Below are 20097 nucleotides of genomic sequence, written 5' to 3' on the forward strand. Positions count from 1 at the left end.
CTCCCTCTATAACACATTCACAATTGACCCTTGTTGTAAAATCCAGTCGATAGCTTTTGTTTATTTTTCTTTGTTTTGGATTTTTAAAAATCTCTCATTCACATAACTGCGCTTAAAAGAAACTGGAGCCTTGGAATCAGTAAAGTTTCATCTCGTCGCAATGCAGTGATTCCTCGGTTGGGGTCGGGAACTTTAATGTAACCTTTTGCCCTCCTCAGACCTCAGTGTCAAGCTGAAACTTGGTTCAGCTCTTTGCAGTGTTTATGCATCATGCCCAACCTTCTTCTCTCCTTCACAGGTTTTTCCAAAGTCCAGAAACCTTGGGTTCAGATTCCATTTAGAAGAGTGGCTTCTTTTGATAATATGTATCCCATCCTCAGTTATAAACCTTGTTCCTGACATTGAATTAAAAGCAAAGAAGATCAACACCAAAGCTGTAACATCAATGACTGTGGTTGAAAGTGAAATGGGATTCTAGTGGCTCCAGCTTTTATCTGTCTTTATTTCATATTTGCAGCATCTGCAGTATTTTAGTGTTGTATCAAATTGAGAGTAATCGTCCCACCAACAATTATAATTTAATTGGAAATTTGATGAAATGCCACCAGAGTTCTCAGATTTGCAGTGTTACCATGGAAACAGTATCTTCCCACTGAAGACTATGGAGCCTTTAAATGTTTAAATTGCTTCTCAGGAATTCTGAGCACAGACAGGAGAAGGAAAATGTTGCTTGATAAATACCAACAGCCAAATAGCTTGGCCTTTCACACTGAGATTTTTCGTATGAGAGTGTGGGGTAAGCATTCGAGGGGAGATCTATTGCATTGAGTAAAAAGAATATTGTTGAATCTAAACAGATAAGATTTTGGTGAGAAATTATAAAGCCACTCTTTTTTAATTTTAATTTTAATGTAGACATAGAGGATAGTAACAGGCCATTCCAGCCCATGAGCCTGTGCCCAGCCTCAGTGAATCCCTCAGCATGTACTCCTACAGCATTGAATGTGCCCGTCGGCAGCATTCCCTTGATAGGCCTTTTCACACCGCTGGCCAAGAGGTGACCCTAGTTGGACCCGGTGAATTTCCTGGGAATGCAGGACCTCCCGGGCCTTTAACAACGTGGTCCAAATTCCCAGGAATTTTCCCTCCCTGGCAATTGGGGGGGGGGGTCCTCACCCCCAACCAATGACACATTACATACTCACATGAGTAATGGTAAGTTAATCTCCCATCTGTCGGTCGCTCGCACCCCCACTCATTCCCTCCCTCCCCCCCCATCCCGCATTGTGCTGCCATCGCGATGTGCTGAAGCCGCCCGCTATTGTCAGGAGGTATGAATCTTTTAATTTGAATTTTAATCACCTACATGACATAGCACACAAACGCTGACGTCCTGAGGCTTCCCCTGCTTGACATCGTAGATAGGGCCACAGACCTGCTTAAAATTCCCTGGCTGACCTTATCACACCGCAGATTCAAGGGAGGGTTCCTGGGAATCTTCATTTTACACTGCAGTGTGGAAAGGCCTACTGACATCATGATGTGCTGAAAGACCATATTTGTTAAGGGGGATGTTGGTTAAAATATGCAGAGCTGAATCACTCAGCTATGAAACCTGGGCATAACATCAGGATAAGGAGCTGGGTCTTTAGAATTATGATAAGAAGATCCTATAGGCAGAGGGTGTAAAATATTGGAGTTCTCTTCCCAGCAACTGAATACTTGGAGTATATTCTAGGTGACAGCAAGAGATTTAACGAGAGTTTGAGGACAAGGAGGCATGTGAAGAACAGGATCTGATGTAATACCATTGAAAAGTAGAGCAGGCTTCTCTTCCTTTTTATAATTTACTCCACTGGGCGGCCCTCCCTTGTGGAACAATTAAACTGGGAGATTAATGGAAGAAGGACAGTTTCTGAAGTGTAGTTCAAATTATAGATCAGTGCCTGATAGGGCCAGAGAGTGCAATGTCAAAATAGCCTTGTGTCAATCGGAGAAGTAAATGTTTGAAGGAAAGAACTTGCTTTCAGCTTTGAGTGTCTGTTCTTGAATTGCAAGGATCAGCTGATTTGTATACAAAGCTTAATTGATTGCAGGGCATAAATATAAAAGGATGCTCATGGCAGACAGATCTCAGTCAGTCAGATTTGAAGATAGGGTCATACTACACATCAAATTGTTAGACTCCCTGTTGCATAATGTAACCATAACCAAGAGATTTTGAATGCCCTAAAGATAATTTACGATCACTCTTTGGGATTGAATATCCTGTCAAAATGCCTTCCCACTCTTTGTGTTTTTATATTCAGATTTTTCATAACAATAATTGAAATAAATACCTACAATTCTGCATTTCATTCTTAAAATAGATAAATTGATGATATCTGCCTTGTTTTTATATGTAGCCTAAGGAGAGGGTCAATGTGACAAATTCTGTTACATCAGAACTTTTGTATCCTCTCATTTATGAAATCCACCTCTGGTGCAACATGACTGCTATTACAATTAAGTAAAAACAAAATACTGGAAGAATTCAGCAGGTCATACAGTGTCCTTTATACTTTTTTACTTCAACCACGGTATCTACAGATTTTTGTGATTTACTTTGCTATTACAATTGGCCTTCTTCAAAGGCCTTTGAAGAAGACCACAGAGCCCACCTCACTGACAAAAGACAAAGGAGGAAAAACCCAACACCCAACCCCAACCCACCAATTTTCCCCTGCAACCGCTGCAACCGTGCCTGCCTGTCCCGCATCGGACTTGTCAGTCACCAACGAGCCTGCAGCAGACGTGGACATACACCTCCATAAATCTTCATCCGCAAAGCCAAGCCAAAAGAAGAAGAACAATTGGCCCCTAGGGGCAAGATGCCCTTAGTTTCTGTGCAAAACAGAAAATTAGTATTTGGTTACGACTCAATTGCCCTTGAAATGCAAAATAAAGTAAAAGATTTCTGTTGCAGTTGGCAGGAGCAAACACAGTGTGTTCAACATATAAATTCATAAATGTTGAAAATTTAAAACCAATTATTAGGCATTTATTTAAATTCAATTAATTGCACTGTTCCATTTTAAGAACAATCCACAAAGAATGAAGCTGAATTTTCACCTTTGGATAAAAGCTGTGAACTTGCATTGAGATATACAGAAAGTTAACAGGGCAGCGGCTCTTACCTCCATTCAAAGAGGAAAGGGGCATTAATAAGATAGAGAAACATGGGAACACATTGCATTTAAATTGAAACTGCGAGTTAAACATGACAAAGGTATTAATGGTAATAGGAAGAGAAAAAATATGTTAGGGTGGGGCTAATTTGAAATGAACAAAATGGTTGGTTACCTGTGAATCTTGGTTTGTTTTAATTCCAGGTCATTCAGAACAGTTTACTTTCACAGAGGTATGCTAGCTTGTCATTAATATATTAATGAGTCTTATTGAGGATTTGTTTAGAATTGTAAGCAGTATATTGGTTGAGTGATTGAACTGTTATCTGGTAAGAAACAGACAGCTTGCTAAATGTTATGGAGACAAAGTACTACAGCCATGTAACACGTTGGAAGCCATTGTCAAGCAACAAGCTGAGAGGCAATAGGCAGCACTTTGTGTGGGGAAAACAAAACATTAGAAGAGACAAAGCCTCTGTGACTAATTGAGTATTTCGTTAATTATCAGTGATTAGGTTACAATTACTATGGAAACAGAATGAGAAATTGAACTTGTGAGAGCCTTTGAAAGAAGCAAAGGGTCTTTGGTATTAATAAAGGAAAATATAACAATAAAGTAGTGAATGAACCCCATTCTTTGAACAAATCTACATGGCGTGATAGATTTACATCATCCCTGGGTTTATGGCTGTCAGACACAAGGTGAAATAGGTTTGACTGCTTCATCAGTTGACAAAGTATTGGCATTTTGACTGGCATGATTTATATTTCAAAATTGGCTGTTAACTGGAAAATAGATTTGCTCTTTTAAATGTGTCCAATGCATTTCTAAAAGCTTCTGCTCCATTTCAGTGGGTGGAGTACTTCGAGGAGTTGAAAAATGAGACAATAATAATATGATAAGAACAGAAAACGTTGAGTGATTTCCAGCCAATTCTGGGAATTCTCTTGCTACGAATAGAGAAACCAAATTAATATTTCAGATTGATGATTTTTCATTAAAACTAAGCCTGGTTAAAGTATCTCCAGTGGATATATGACCACTGTTATGGATACACATGGACCTCACCTAAAGACCTTTAATGTTATCTTAGGGCTACCCTTTGGTTATTGGCCATCTTGAGATGTGCTGATGGGAGGCATGGATGATACAATTGTCTCATAAGTTGACATCAAAACCTAACAATAGGTGAATCAACAGGCAGGATTGTACACTGGATCTCAGTGAATGCTTGATGCAATAGGCTTGCAAAAGAGACTAAAAGCACACAGAAATGCTGGAGGAACACTGCTGTCTTGCAGCAACCATAAGAGGTAAAGATATATATACAGACATTTCAGAACTGAGTCCTTCTTCAAGGCATAGGCAAAAAAAGCAGGCAGGCTCAGGCCTGAAATGTTGGTAATACATAGTCCTCCATAATGTTTGGGGCAAAGACACTTTTTTTTCTTTATTTGCCCCTATGCTCCACACCTTTAAATTTGTAATCAAACAATTCACATGTGATTAAAGTGTACATTCCAGATTTTATTAAAGAGTATTTCTCTACATTTTGGTTTGACCATGTAGAAATTACAGCACTTTTTATACATAGTCCCCTCATTTCAGGGCACCATAATATATGGAACATAGCAATGGTATGCATATTAAAGTCATCATGTTTAGCACTTTGTTGCATATCCCTTGCATGCAATGACTGCTTGAAGTCTCTGATTCATGGGCACCACCAGGTGCTGAGTATCTTGTCTGGTTTTGTTCTGTCAGGTCTATACTACAGTCATCTTCAGCTCTTGCTTGTTTCGGAGGATTGTCCCCTTAAGTTTTCTCTTCAGCATATGGAAGGCATGCTCAGTTGGATTTAGATCAGGTGACTGACTTGGCCTTTCAAGAATTTTCCAGTTTAAGCTTTGAAAAACCTCTTTGTTGATTTAGCAGTATGTTTGGGATCATCGTCTTGCTGTAGGATGAAGCACCGTCCAATGAGATTGGAGGCATTTGCTCGAACTTGACTAGATGTTTCTATACAGCTCAGAATTCATTTTACCACTGCCATCAGCAGTTACATCATCAATGAAGATACGGTTGAGGATGGAGATCTTGTCGCTGAGGAGGACTTTGCCGTCTGAGCTGCTCAGCGGGCTTTGGACTTGGGGTGACCATCAACCGATGGTCAGAACACTTCCAATCTCTTTTCAGTGCCAACCGCTCAGTCCAAGAATCCGCCCTGCTCCAGCTCCCTCAACAGCCCTTAAGGCTAGAGCTGGATGAGGTCCTCACCCAGGAAGAGACATATAAGACAACTGAAAAGTGGCAAAGCAGCAGGTATGGATGGAATCCGCCCCCCAGAGGTCTGGAAGGCTGGCGGCAAAACTCTGCATGCCAAACTGCATGAGTTTTTCAAGCTCTGCTGGGTCCAAGGAAAGCTGCCTCAGGACCTTCGTGATGCCATCATCATCACCCTGTACAAAAACAAAGGCGAGAAATCAGACTGCTCAAACTACAGGGGAATCACGCTGCTCTCCATTGCAGGGAAAATCTTTGCTAGGATTCTCCTAAATAGAATAATACCTATTGTCGCCGAAAATGTTCTCCCAGAATCATAGTGCGGCTTTCGCGCAAACAGAGGAACTACTGACATGGTCTTTGCCCTCAGACAGCTCCAAGGAAAGTGCAGAGAACAAAACAAAGGACTCTACATCACCTTTGTTGACCTCACCAAAGCCTTCGACACTGTGAGTAGGAAAGGGCTTTGGCAAATACTAGAGTGCCTCGGATGCCCCCCCAAAGTTCCTCAACATGGTTATCCAACTGCACGAAAAACAACAAGGTCGGGTCAGATACAGCAATGAGCTCTCTGAACCCTTCTCCATTATCAATGGCGTGAAGCAAGGCTGCGTTCTCGCACCAACCCTCTTTTCCATCTTCTTCAGCACGATGCTGAAACAAGCCATGAAAGACCTCAACAATGAAGACGCTGTTTACATCTGGTACCGCACGGATGGCAGTCTCTTCAATCTGAGGCGCCTGCAAGCTCACACCAAGACACAAAAGCAACTTGTCCGTGAACTACTCTTTGCAGACAATGCCGCTTTAGTTGCCCATTCAGAGCCAGCTCTTCAGCGCTTGACGTCCTGTTTTGCGGAAACTGCCAAAATGTTTGGCCTGGAAGTCAGCCTGAAGAAAACTGAGGTCCTCCATCAGCCAGCTCCCCACCATGACTACCAGCCCCTCCACATCTCCATCGGGCACACAAAACTCAAAACGGTCAACCAGTTTACCTATCTCGGCTGCACCATTTCATCGGATGCAAGGATTGACAACGAGATAGATAACAGACTCGCCAAGGCAAATAGCGCCTTTGGAAGACTACACAAAAGAGTCTGGAACAACACCCAACTGAAAAACCTCACAAAGATTAGCGTATACAGAGCCGTTGTCATACCCACACACCTGTTCGGCTCCGAATCATGGGTCCTCTACCGGCATCACCTAAGGCTCATAGAACGCTTCCACCAGCGTTGTCTCCTCTCCATCCTCAACATTCATTGGGGCGACTTCATCTCCAACATCGAAGTACTCGAGATGGCAGAGGCCGACAGCATCGAATCCATGCTGCTGAAGATCCAACTGCGCTGGGTAGGTCACGTTTCCAGAATGGAGGATCATTGCCTTCCCAAGATCGTGTTCTATGGCGAGCTCTCCACTGGCCACCGAGACAGAGGTGCACCAAAGAAGAGGTACAAGGACTGCCTAAAGAAAGCTCTTGGTGCCTACCACATTGACCACCGCCAGTGGGCTGATGTCGCCTCAAACCGTGCATCTTGGCTCCTCAGATCGCCGTCAGCAACCTCCTTTGAAGAAGACCGCAGAGCCCACCTCACTGACAAAGACAAAGGAAGAAAAACCCAACACCCAACCCCAACCAACCAATTTTCCCTTGCAACCGAGTCTGCCAGTCCCGCATCGGACTTGTCAGCCACAAATGAGCCTGCAGCTGACGTGGACATTACCCCTCCATAAATCTTCGTCCGCGAAGCCAAGCCAAAGAGAAAGAGAAGATACGTGCTCCAGTACCTTTTCCAACATTTTTATTAATTTCAATCAGCCAATGTGACATAAGTAAATAAACATGAATGGAACAATAATCAAACATATACTAGTGACAGTCATGACAAAATCTACGTAACATTCCACGTATTTAATATCTTTTCCAATCTATTCCTTGTTCAATTCCAAAAGTTTTTTTTAAATAATTATATGCATCAGTGCGGTTATTTTTATGGAAAAGTAAATTATCTAGAGTATCATAACAAAAATTAACATGGAAATATGCATTAGGAGGACTCCAATTACCACATTTTCAGAATTATTATGAAGCTGCTCAATTAAAATTTATTAATGGGATGTTTGATATTGATCAACCTCCGATATGGGCTAAAGTTGAATGAGCACAGATTTCTGAATCTAATTTGCATCAATTTATATATAAATGGAATCCTATCTTTTACAAAATTATAAATTACCGGTATTGAGACATTTGATGGAGACTTGGTATAAAAGAGATCAAATTATAGGAACTAAAGGTAAAATTTCAGCTTAGACTCCATTATATCGGAATAAAACAATTCCTTTTTCAGTGAATAATTATTATTTGAAAACTTGGGATTTGAATGGTATTAAATTGGTGGAGGATTGCTTTGAGACAGGTATGTTTCTTTCTGTTACTAGACTTGAAAAAAAATTTGGAATATTGCCAAATTGTTTATTTGCATATTATCAAGTGCATGCTTTATTAATGGATAATTTTGAACGTGATTTGATATTGCCTAGGCAAACTAAATTTGAAATGTTAATTTTTGATGGTGGAAAAAAAGGGTTTATTTCTTAAATGTATGCTTTTTTTTACAAGAGAAGATGGTTAAACCAGATTTATATAAAATGAAGAATAAGTGGGACAAGGATTTATATATTTTATTATCTCAAGAAGAATGGATGACTATGTGTGAAAATAGTGTAACTAAATTAATTGAAGTGAGATATAATTTTGTCAATTATAATGTTTTGCATCAGTTGTATTTAACTCCTGAGAAGTTAAAAAGATATGGTTTTAGTTCTTCAGATTTGTGTTTTTGTTGTGGAACACAGATCGGTACTTTTCTACATTCAGTATGGACTTGTGAAAAAGTTAAACCCTTTTGGGAAAGAATTTTGAAGTTTTTGGAAGATTTATTCAATTTTGAATTAACACTTGATCCATTACTTTTTTTTAGTGAGTGATACTACAACATTAACAACGTGCTTAAGATTGGACAAATTTCAAATTGCATTTATTCGTCTGGCATTGGGTGTAGCTAGGAAATGTATTCCAATTACATGGAAGAATGATATTGAATTGAATGTACATAGATGGCATAATGAATTGAGATCTTGTATTTATTATAATAATAATATTTATTATAATTTGCAAAATAATAATTATTTTTCTGTTAAAATGTGGACTCCATAATTGAAATGTATGGGCTTGGATACATCTTACATGTCTTCTTTCTCAAGTTGTTAGGGGTTTGGCACACTCCACAGCAATGGATAATTAACTGATATATGTTTTTTTCTCTTTTTGTAGGGATAATTTGGCGTGGGGAGGGTGGGAAGGGTAGGAGGGTGTTAGTTTTATTTTTTATTTGTATTTTATATCTTATAAATAAAGTTTAATAAAAAGAATTCATTTTGCTACTGCCATCAGCAGTTACATCATCAATGAAGATACGTGCACCAGTACCTTTTCCAATATTTTTATTCATTTCAATCAGCCGATGCGACACAAGTAAATAAACATGAATAGAACAATAATCAAACATATAATACTAGTGACAGTAATGACAAAACCTATGTTACATTTTTTTTAAAGTGCAAAAAGAGCCCCTACCTTCAGAGGCTGTTAGCAAAATATATATTCCACTGTTTGGTAATGAAAAGAAAAATAAACAATGAAGTCAAAAATCAAAAATTAGTTAGCTTACAAATATGGGAAAGAATTATAAAAAGAGCCCCATTAAGAAATAAAGTTTACATTCATTACAGTAGTGGAGCATCTAATTTTTTTCTAAAGACAAACGAGCCATCATATTAGACAGACATTGAGAGTGAGTGGGATGGACAGCATCTTTCCATTTCAGTAGTACAGCCCTTCTGGTGATCAGGGAGGCAAAATCTACTACATAGGATGGTGAAGAATTCAATATCAGGATTATTGGGCCCACATATTCAAAACAAGGCAATAAAAGGAGATGGGGCCAAATTAATATTAAAAACTAAAGATAGTGTACGAAATATGCCTTCCCAATAATTGAGAAGAGAAGGACATAACCAAAACATATACAATGAACCATCTTCAGTTTTACGTTTATCATATTTAGAAGCTAAGTTATTATTTAATTTAGCCAATCGAGTTTTGGAATAATGGGCACAATGTACTTTAAATTGCAATAGTGACTCTAGCACAGAGAGAAGGTGAATCCTACATGGTCTCAGAAAATATTTGTTGGAAATCTTGTTCCCATCAGTTTTTAATTTCATCCAGGGAACTATCCCTAGATAGCAAAAATAGTTCCTACAGGACAAGAGCGCCAGTACCTGTGGCAGCCATACATGCCCAGACTATAACCACCTCCCCACCATGTTTCACAGATGAGGTGGTGTGTTTTGGATCTTGGGCGGTTCCTTTACACCACCACACTTTGTTCCTGCCATCGCACTGATACAGGTAAATCTTGATCTCATGGATCCACAACACCTTTTTCCAGAATTCTGCAGGCTCTTTTAAATATTTCTTGGCAAACTGTAATCTGGCCATCCTGTTTCTGAGAGTAACTAGTGGTTTGCATCTTATGGTTTGCCTCTGTATTTCTGTTCATGAAGTTTTTTTTTTCTTCCTGAACAGTGTTTCTGATCCGTCAGACAGTTGTTTGGGGATTTTTCTTCAGTCCCTTTGTGATCACTGAGCTCATCAGTATGCTCTATCTTCTTAATGATGTTCCAAACAGTTGATTTTGGTCATCCTAAGGTTTGGGTGATGTCTCTTATTGATTTATTCTTGTTTTTCAACCTCATATTGGCTTCTTTGACTTTCATTGGCACAACTCTGGTCCTCATGTTGAAAAATGGTAACTACAACCCCCCCCCCCGCCCCCCCGCCAAAGGTGATAAAAAGCTTCGAAGCAAGCCTAGCTCTCTTATATCTGCACCAATGAAGCAACTAAACATACCCGAGTACTTACAAACACCTGTGAAGTCCAATGTCCCAAACATTATGGTGTCCTGAAATGGGGGAACTATGTATAATTTCTACATGGTCAAACCAAAATAAGCTTGAATGATATCTAGAATGTGCACTTTAATCACATGTGAATTGTTTGATTACAAATTTAAAACTGTGGAGAACAGGGGCAAATATGAGAAAAAAGGGTCTTTGTCCCAAACATTATGTATATCTTTACCTCCATGGATGTTGCATTTCTGTGGGTTTTTTTTACTTCAATCAGAGCATCTTCAAACCTTTTTACAGAGTTTCATGAAATCAAGAAAAGCATGGAGAAGGTAAGTAATTAGTCTTTTTCAGAGAAGGGGAATCTAAAATTAGATTTAAGATGAAATGGAAAGTTTTAAAGTGACCTGAGGGACATCTTCGCACAGATAGTGGCGTTCATGGAACAAGCCCTGAGGAAGTGGTAGAGGCAGAATATTTGTAATATTCAAAAGCTTTTTGGAAAGGTACTTGGGCTGGGAATGTTTAGAAGCATGTATTCTGAATGCAGGCAAATTAAGCTTGGACTGCAATGGACAAATTTATTAATACAGCACGATAACAGGACCTTTTGCCCCACGAGCACATGCCACCCAATTACACTCAATTGCCCTACAACCCTGGTCCCTTTTGGAGGGTGGGAGAAAATGGGAGCACCTGGAGAAAACCCATGCAGATCTGGAGAGAACATGCAAACTTCTCCCAGATAGCGTCAGATTTGAACCCTAATCACTGGCACTGTAACAGCATTGTGTTAATCCTATGCTACCATGCTGCCATAGTTAGGCTGAAGCAACTGTTTTTATTGGGGAGAACTCTATGGCTGTCTCAGGTATGTTACAAAGGAAATCTATTGGATGAGCTAGCAATATTGCCAATGGAGGACAATATTGATGTTTGGGCCTTTTTATTTTGTTATTGCTCTCCTACCCTGACCCTAAAATGCCATTAATTGCTCATCCATCTTCTTTGAAGAGGCTGGGGCTCTGCTTGATGCAAATTACTGATATATTTGCCTGCACAATAGGCCTTCTATTGTAATTAATTGGTTGCAAAAGTGTGTGTGGGTGTATTTTGGTGAATAATATCTGATTCAGACACGTCATGACATGGAATTAAATCTGCTGCAAGCTAAGTTACCACATGTTGGTGGAACTTCTGATTTTCTCCTGTTGATTTAAGCTTTGTAAATAAATGCAGAATGTATTTCATTCCCCATGACTGAGGAGATCATATCTGTATGAGACATCATCATTTTCTTCACATTTTACTAAACCACAGCAAAAGTAATAACACAGCAAATCCTGCATATGTTGATTGCCTCTTTTCCCACTGGCGACTCTTGAGGGTTTAGTGAAAGCTCAGCAGGTCAAACTTCTATGTAGCAAAGATAAAGATCCTTATCCAACTTTTTCGAGCTTGAGCCCTTTATCAAGGTATCAAGCCTAAAGTGTTGGTTATGTATCTTCATATTTACTATATAAAGGGCGTTTTATACACATATATATACATATATATATATATATATATATATGTGTGTGTGTGTGTGTGTGTGTGTGTGTGTGTGTGTGTGTGTGTGTGTATATATATTCTAATTTTACGGGCCCAGAGAACCCCAAAACCCAGAAGCAATAAAAATTCACCAAGACAAATGGTTATTTAAACAAAAGTCATTTTTAATTTTCTTTAAACATAAAAACACGATCAAATTTTAACTTATTACTGTTAACTTCTAATTCTAAGCACATGTGTATGTAATGTTTATATGTTCAGAAATGTTCTTTGATTCATAGTCCAATCTCATTTCTCACTCCTCCAATCTCACCAGTATCAGGCAATTCTTATACCATGCACAGAATTTAACATTTATGATTTTTCACCAAGCTCTGGTGCTTAAATGGTTACTGCTCAGGTAAATTCTTGTTGGTTTCGGAGAGAGATTCGTTGCTCATTGGGCACACACAAACTGATTCTTTCTGATCAGCCACTTCTGTGTCTTGCCAAAGAAACTTGCCCAATCAGGGTTTTCAAAATGATAACCTCTTCTTCTGCAGGTCACCACAGAGTTCCTTTTTTTACTCTCTCTTATTTCATTCTAGCCAGTCATTTTCTCTTGTATGGACCACAAGGGTTTTCAACAGGCTGAACTAAGAACTCACAACCCGTCTTCAAACTGGGGTTTCAACAAGCTGCCAGCTTGCCATGACTGCAGAAACCAATTCTCTCTCTCTCTCTCTTAGAGAAAGCCTGTTTGGTCTCCTCCCTCTCTCTGTTTGCAAAATCACATGACCTTCTTAGAACAGCAAAATGCAACCAGGTTGACTGCAGCACCAGACCCGATCTTTTGAGTCAATTCATCTGTTACTTTCAAAACAATAATCCATTACTCCACAGCATGTCCAATTAACACCTACCTGTGAAGTCTCTATAGGCATTCTTCAACGTTTTTGCAAAGGTACCCGGAGCCTGGACCATCTGGCTTGAGCAAAGCTCTGGCATTTTAAATGAGATCTGTTTTGTGAAATGTTTGTGACCTACACTAAACCCTCACTATACATCCCCCATTGAGAATGTTTGGCTTAGATGATCAGTAGTTGTCAGGCTTAAGTCTAAGACTCAAAGTGGGCATGATGGAGATGATAATGGACTTCAGAAGGATCAGGAACAAACCCCCCCCCCCCCCCACCCACTCCCTTCACTGCACATCAACAATTCTGTTGTGGAGAGCACCAAGTTCCTTAGAGTTCACTTAACTAGTGACCTATCATGGACACTCAACTTCTCACTTGTCACGCAGGCGCAAAAGTGACTGCACTTCCTGAGAAGACTGAAGTGAGCAAGGCTATCGGCCACAATCATGTCAACCTTCTACAGGAGTGCCATTAAAAGTGTCCTGGCCGACTGCATAAACAAAACAATATGTTACGGTAACTGTAGAGAAATGGATCAGAGGGCAATCCACAAGACCATAAGAAAGGCAGTGGGGTCTCTCCCCCCACCATGACATGATCTACCAGGATCGTTGTCTGAAGAGGACATGCAAAATCATTGTGGACCCCTTCCATTCAGCACATAGCATCTCCTAGTATCTCTTTTTCCATTGGGGAAGAGATACAGGAATATCAGAGCCAGCACCACCAGGCTGAGACACATCTTCTTCCCATGGACAGTGAGAATACTGTACGACCAAATGAACTGCTCACACTAACCATCTGAGACTCTAATATTTATTTATTTATCTATATATGTATAATTTGTTCTACACATATTATTTGTCTTTATGTCTGGTTGTATGTCTGCATGTTTTGCACTGAGGACGCTGTTTCAATGGATTGCACTTGTGCAAAAAGATGATCATAAACTTGACTTGACATTGCTCTTTAAATGCAAACTTCAATGCCATCCCAACCTCATTCTACTCGGTTTGAGAGCTGTTTGGCAATATTCGGTGCTGAATACGAAGGTGTTTTCTTATTGGGAATTGCTGGACCTCTTTGTATTGTTTATTATTCCATCCATACCCAATCCTTGGGTTCTACAGACCAAATATTCCAATGAAATGTTCACTTCATTTCAGGAATGCAAAACTCAGCATGTTGCTCGTTGTAGAGTTCGGTGTTTAGGTTTACCGACAAGCATTATTCAGCCATTAACCTTTCTTTTTTTTTAATGCAGCTGATCCAAACACACTTTTTAGATCAAATTCCTTGGCCTCCAAGGCAATGGAACAGTTTATGAAGGTAAGCCGTCTTACTTTTCCAAGCAATTCATTTTTAATGTATCTTCCATTGCAGGAACTGAAAAGATGCTTGATGGAATTGCCTTTTTAAATTACTCTTTTTTTTAAACTCTAGTTGACTCCAAGCTGATAGTTTAAAAAAAAAATCAACAAATTGTGATTGATCCTGAAAAATTAATAGTTCATCCCTCTCCTCTGAAAGGAATTGCTGCCTCTTTTCTTGTTCATATCAAAATAAATCTATGTCAGTATTTAATGCCCCAAATGTTCTGGCTGTCCCTTCCAGTTCAGGATGACTTGCATCAAAAGCAGTTCTGTGTGTTCTTCAGGTGGATGATGAGACCAGCGAACAGGGGAGGAAAAAGGAAATCAGAGTAGAGTCAAGATGCTGACAGTGTTAAAATGAAGAGGATTAACAGCAACCAAGATAAATATAGTTGGGGTTGAGTTCATGGTATACAGTAATATTTCAAGTTTATTAGTGCTAGGTATTTGATAAATATATTACATTCTGTGTTAAATTGAATGTTAATATAAAACATATAATAATGTACAGTATAACTCCGATTATCCAAAATCAGATTCTCTGAAATCTTCATTTATCTGAATTTTTTAAAAAATTCAAATAAATGAGGATATTGGTAGCAAATCAGAAATCCTCAATAATCCAAATTTTTTTAGAGCCGAACTGACCTCACGGGTTGAAAAAATATGGACCCAACATGAAATTAGAATGACGATTGTCTTCGTTTCAGGTAACTCCCTCCCCTCTCTCTTTCCATTTCTTCTTTACCTACCCCGATTGACTTTTCTCTCTAACTCTCCCTCTCAAACTGTGCGCCACTGTTTCCCAGCCACAAGCAGTCAGAAGAATCCCTTGTCCCAGCGTCATCAAGGTGAGCGGCCTCCCATGCAGGAACGGGACCTCAGGCTCCCGGGTAAGAGCGGGACATTGGGCTCAGTGGCATTCCCTCCACTGCCTCCCCTCCCTCCCTATCCCTTTCCCTTCTTGGTACACTGAATGCCAACTCTGAATCCTCCCCTCAGCCTACTTCCCTGGGGTGTGCATGCAGAAGACCTAGGGAAGGATTCAGAATCGGGACTCCAGCATCGGGAGTCCAGTAACTGGGAGTATAGGAGCCTGCCAACTCACCAGTGAGTGTTTTACCGGCCCAGGATGCCTCCCCAGGGATCAGCAGTAGCAGTGGGTTTATGTCTAGTGGGGTACCACAAGGCTCAGTGCTAGGAGCCCAGTTAATTATGATATATTTACGATATATATTAATGATTTAGATGAGGAAATAGAAAACAGGATCTCCAAGTTTGCAGATGACACGAAGCTGGGTGGGATTGTAAGCTGTGTGGAGGCTGTTAAGAGTGTGCAGAGTGACTTGGACAGGTTGGATGAGTGGGCAAATGCATGGCAGATGCAATATAATGTGGATAAGTGTGGATAAGTTGGAGGAAAGAATGGGAGGGCTGAGTACTATCTTAATGGTATCCAATTAGGAAAAGGGGAGATGCAAAGAGACCTGGGTGTCGCTATGCATCAGTCATTAAATGTGGGCAGGCAGGTGCAACAAGCAGTAAAAAAGGCAAATGGTATGTGGCGTTGATATCAAGAGGATTCGAGTTCAGGAGCAGAGAGGTATTGATGCAGTTGTATAGGGCCTTGGTGAGACCTCACCTGGAGTATTATGTTCAGTTTTGGTCTCCTTATCTGAGGAAGGACATCATTGCCATGGAGAGAGTGCAGAAAAGGTTTACCAGATTGATACCAGGGATGGCGGGTCTTGCATATGAAGAAAGGCTAGAATGACTGGGCTTGTACTCGCTGGTGTTTAGACGATTAAGAGGAGATTTAATAGAAATGTTCAAAATTCTTAAGGGATTTGACAGGCTAGATGCAGAAAGATTGTTCCCAATGTTGAGCAAGTCTAGAACCAGGGGTCACAGTTTAAGGATAAAGGGGAAGTTCTATAGGACTGAGATGAGGAAGAATTTTTTCACTCAGAGGGTGGTGAATTTATGGAATTCTCTGCCACAGGAAGTGATTGAGGCCAGTTCCATAGCTATATTTAAGAGAGAGTTAGATTTAGTACTTGTGTCTAGGGGGATCAGGGGGTATGGAGAGAGAGCTGGAACAGGGTATTGAGTGGATGATCAGCCATGATCAAAATGAATGGCGGTGTAGGCTTGAAGGGCCAAATGGCCTACTCCTACACCTATTTTCTATGTTTCTATGTCGGTGATTGGCAGTGGAGGTTGCGTGGTCTCCATGATCGGCGGCCGCGTTGGGTTTGTCTCAGTAATCGGTGGTGGCCTGCATTCTTTTGGTGAAAATTTAAACATTATTTTAATGCTTAAAAAGTCTTCCTTTATTGTTTTTCTAGTTTAAACTTTGATGCAAGTGATTTGCTGTTCCGACTGGGCTGTTTTTAAAAAATGACCAATTCCCCGAAGAAAAAAGTTTATCTGACATAGGTCTGGTCCCAACCATTTCAGATAATTGGGGGTGTACTGTATTTGTTGTTATGAATAATTGTGGAGACAATTACATTAAAGTAACAAATACAGACCAGGTTATGAATCCAGAGATGCATCTAGGAAGTTATTTATTGAAATGACTATCACTTGGAATAGATACTTTAGAAATGTAAACTCCAAAGGCTGTTTTATTGTAGTGAAGACAAAGCGACTGAGTGAGTTTATGCTTGATTAAATGTTTAACTGTGCAAATATATTTGTAACTAGCTGGATAATTCCATATTTGTAATTGGTACTGTTTGATATGAAGTAGTTTATGGTTTGCATGGGTATATTTCCTTTTTTAACACATCAGACACATCTGAGTGTTAATCTACCTTAGGGACTGAGTGCACCATGGGATACAACTGATTGTGTGACTGGATCAGCCACTGTTGTGAGTTGAATGGGTTTTCATTTTATGGTTATGCCTTATTATTTGCATAATAAATGGGAACATCAAAGGGGTGAATACCTAATAGTACCAGCCCTACCCAACTCATGGAATCATAGTGATACAGCATGGAAACAGGCCAGTCAGCAAAAATCATGCTGAGTTGTGAGCATCCTTCTATTCTAACCCATTCAGAGGTCAGGAAACTTATTTAGCACAGAGGATTCTTGTTTGTTAACTGAATTGACCAGACAAATCATTCTAATGAATTTTTGGATAATTGTATTGTAAGTATTGGGTAGTGTATGTAATGAGTGTGTAAGTTCAGAAAAATTATTTAATTCACAGTCCAATCTCTCTTCTCACTCCTCCACATTCACTGGTTGCAGGCAATTCTTATACTGTGCACAAAATTAACATTTATGCATTTCACCAGGCTTTGGTGCTTGAAAGGTAAATGATTACCATTCAGGAAGGTTCTTGTCAGTTTTCAGAGAGAGAGATTTGTTGCTTGTTGGACACCCACAACTGATTTCTTCAGATCAGCCACATCAGTATCTTGCCGAAGAAACTTTGCCCATCAGGGTTTTCCAGATGATAACCTCTTTCTTTCAGGTCACCACAGAGTTCCTTTTTGTTTCCCTTATTTCAAGTGAAACATTATGCAGCCAGTCCTCTCCTCTTGTATGGACAACAAGGGCATTGACCAGGCTGAACTAAGAACTCACAACCTGTCTTCAAAATGAGGTTTTCCACAAGCTTGTCAGCTTGTCCTGTTCCAGTCCCAGCTGCTGCTGCTTAACTGTAGAACTGAATTCTCTCTCTCTCTCTCTCACTCTCTCTCTCTTTCTTTTTTCCTCTCGCTCTCTCTCTCTCTCTCTCTCTCTCTCTCTCTCTCTCTCTCTCTCCCTCCCTCCCTCTCTCCCTCCCCCAACTGTACTCAGACAGACTACGCCTCTGGACCTAATCATCTGAGTTCATTCATCTGTTGCTTTCCAAAACAATAATCCATTACCCCACAGCATGTCCAATTACCACCTATTTGTGAAGTCCTTATAGGCATCCTTCAAAGTTTTTCCAAAGGCACCCAGAGCCTGGACTATCTGTCTTGAGCAGAGTTCTGGCATTTTAAATGAGATCTGTTTTGAAGTGTTTGTATGTGACCTACACTAAAAAAACTGTAACATTTTATCTCCTTTAAAGCGTATCTATATTCAATATAAAATATAATATAATCTGTCACAGTACAATGTTTGCACTATAGCATTCATTTAAATGGTGAATCTGTTGGTAAGGTTTGCCAGAGTATCACAACAGCAGGTTATGGAGTTCTGCACGAACAGATTTGTGGGCATTCCTTGAGTTCCTGACACACCTCCTCAGTTCTAACAATGAATACAGATAGTCTTATTGTCCTTACCAGAAATTACAGCCAGTTAGATTTTGAGTAAGATACATATGGTTGTAGCAGCAGTTGTGCAACATAAACAAGCATCATTTTAATTTGGGAGCAATTAGACATAGAACCATAGAATGTTATAGTACAGAAAACAGGCCTTTCAGCCCTTCTAATCTGTGCTGACCATTATGTATTTTTGTGGTGAAACCACAACGAGCCTTTATTATCATGTCGTGACCCCTGAGGTCAACATTGTATGCTGAATCTCATTATAGTGTATGCATGTTAAGCCACTGTGCAAAAAAGCCTAATCCCATACAGCCCCCCCCTCAATTTTTTCTAATTGGCTTGCATCTTTTCCAGTTATACATTGAGGTATGAACATAAACATGTACAGTACATGTCCAATTATCTGAAATCGGATTCTCCAAAGTCCTCAGTTATCTGAAATAAATCAGGAATCCTCATTTATCCAAATATTTTTTGGAACCGAACTGACTGGGGACGTCAGGCTCCCGGCGCCGGCAGCGGCGGACCTCAGGCTCCCAGGCAGGGGTGGGACCCTCAGGTTCCCGGCACAAGCGGGGCCTCGGTGGGGATGTGTCGGGGCGATTGGCAGTGACTAACATTTTTTTTGGTGAGAATTAAACATAATTTTAATGCTTAAAAAGCCTTCCTTGTTGTTTGTTTTTGTTTAAACACTGTTACGAGTGATTTGCTGTTACTTTTAGGCTATTTTTTAAAAAATGACCAGTTCTCTGAAAAAACCATTTATTCGAAATAGGCTTGGTCCTGACCATTTCGGATATCGGAGTTGTACTGAATTATCATTATTTTCTTAACAGTCTTTAAATCTCCAGAGTCCATGAAAAAAACAAATAATTTCACTGTTTATTATTGTTCTTTTATGAGTTCAATGTCTTACAGTGAATTCTGTTGAAAATGTCTATTCTCAGTATTTTGCAAAATCCTTGTATCGCGTTGGTGGTTTGATGGTTCTCATGCATGTTGTAACTGGTTGTGGTGATGTTAATGCTCGCAGGTCCCTTGCTGCATCCTGTGGTGGTTGTTGCTATTGAACATGTTGTTGGTGCTGATCACATGCTGATTTGCGACGACAATGTGTATATTGACTCTGTGTGGCAGCAGTTGTAGGCACTGTTGCTGGAGTGGCTGATGTTGCACCTGATGTTGTTGGAGTTGCCTGTGTATGCACATCTCCATCAATGTGGCTGTCTACTCTGTCGAGGCCAGTGGTTCTCAACCTTTGTCTTTCCACTCACATACCATTTTAAGTAATCCCTATGCCATCAGTGATTTGTGGGATTGCTTATGGTGGCATGTGGGTGGAAGGAAAAAAGTTTGAAAACCACTGTTTTCAACATACTTAATTGACTTGTTATGTGCATGGTTTCATAACTCCAAAGGAAATGGGCCAATGACAATTTTTCTCAAGCAAAATATTTCAGTAACAATTGGGTGATTTTCAACCTTCCCTTCCCACCCACATACCACCTTAAGAAATCCCTTACTAATCTCAGAGCACCAATGGCATAGGAATTACTTGA

General features: G+C 40.0%; 1 protein-coding gene across 1 annotated transcript in view; it reads left to right on the forward strand.

The window, feature by feature from the left end:
• Nucleotides 1-20097, forward strand: part of LOC138761191 (rasGAP-activating-like protein 1) — a 325463-nt gene that overhangs the window by 188932 nt on the left and 116434 nt on the right. Inside the window, exon 12 of the mRNA XM_069932922.1 lies at nt 14147-14211. Coding sequence (XP_069789023.1) covers nt 14147-14211 — 65 coding nt within the window. The remainder of the gene's footprint in view (nt 1-14146; nt 14212-20097) is intronic.

This window comes from Narcine bancroftii, chromosome 4 (assembly GCF_036971445.1).
Source record: "Narcine bancroftii isolate sNarBan1 chromosome 4, sNarBan1.hap1, whole genome shotgun sequence".
In the NCBI taxonomy this organism is placed as follows: domain Eukaryota; kingdom Metazoa; phylum Chordata; class Chondrichthyes; order Torpediniformes; family Narcinidae; genus Narcine; species Narcine bancroftii.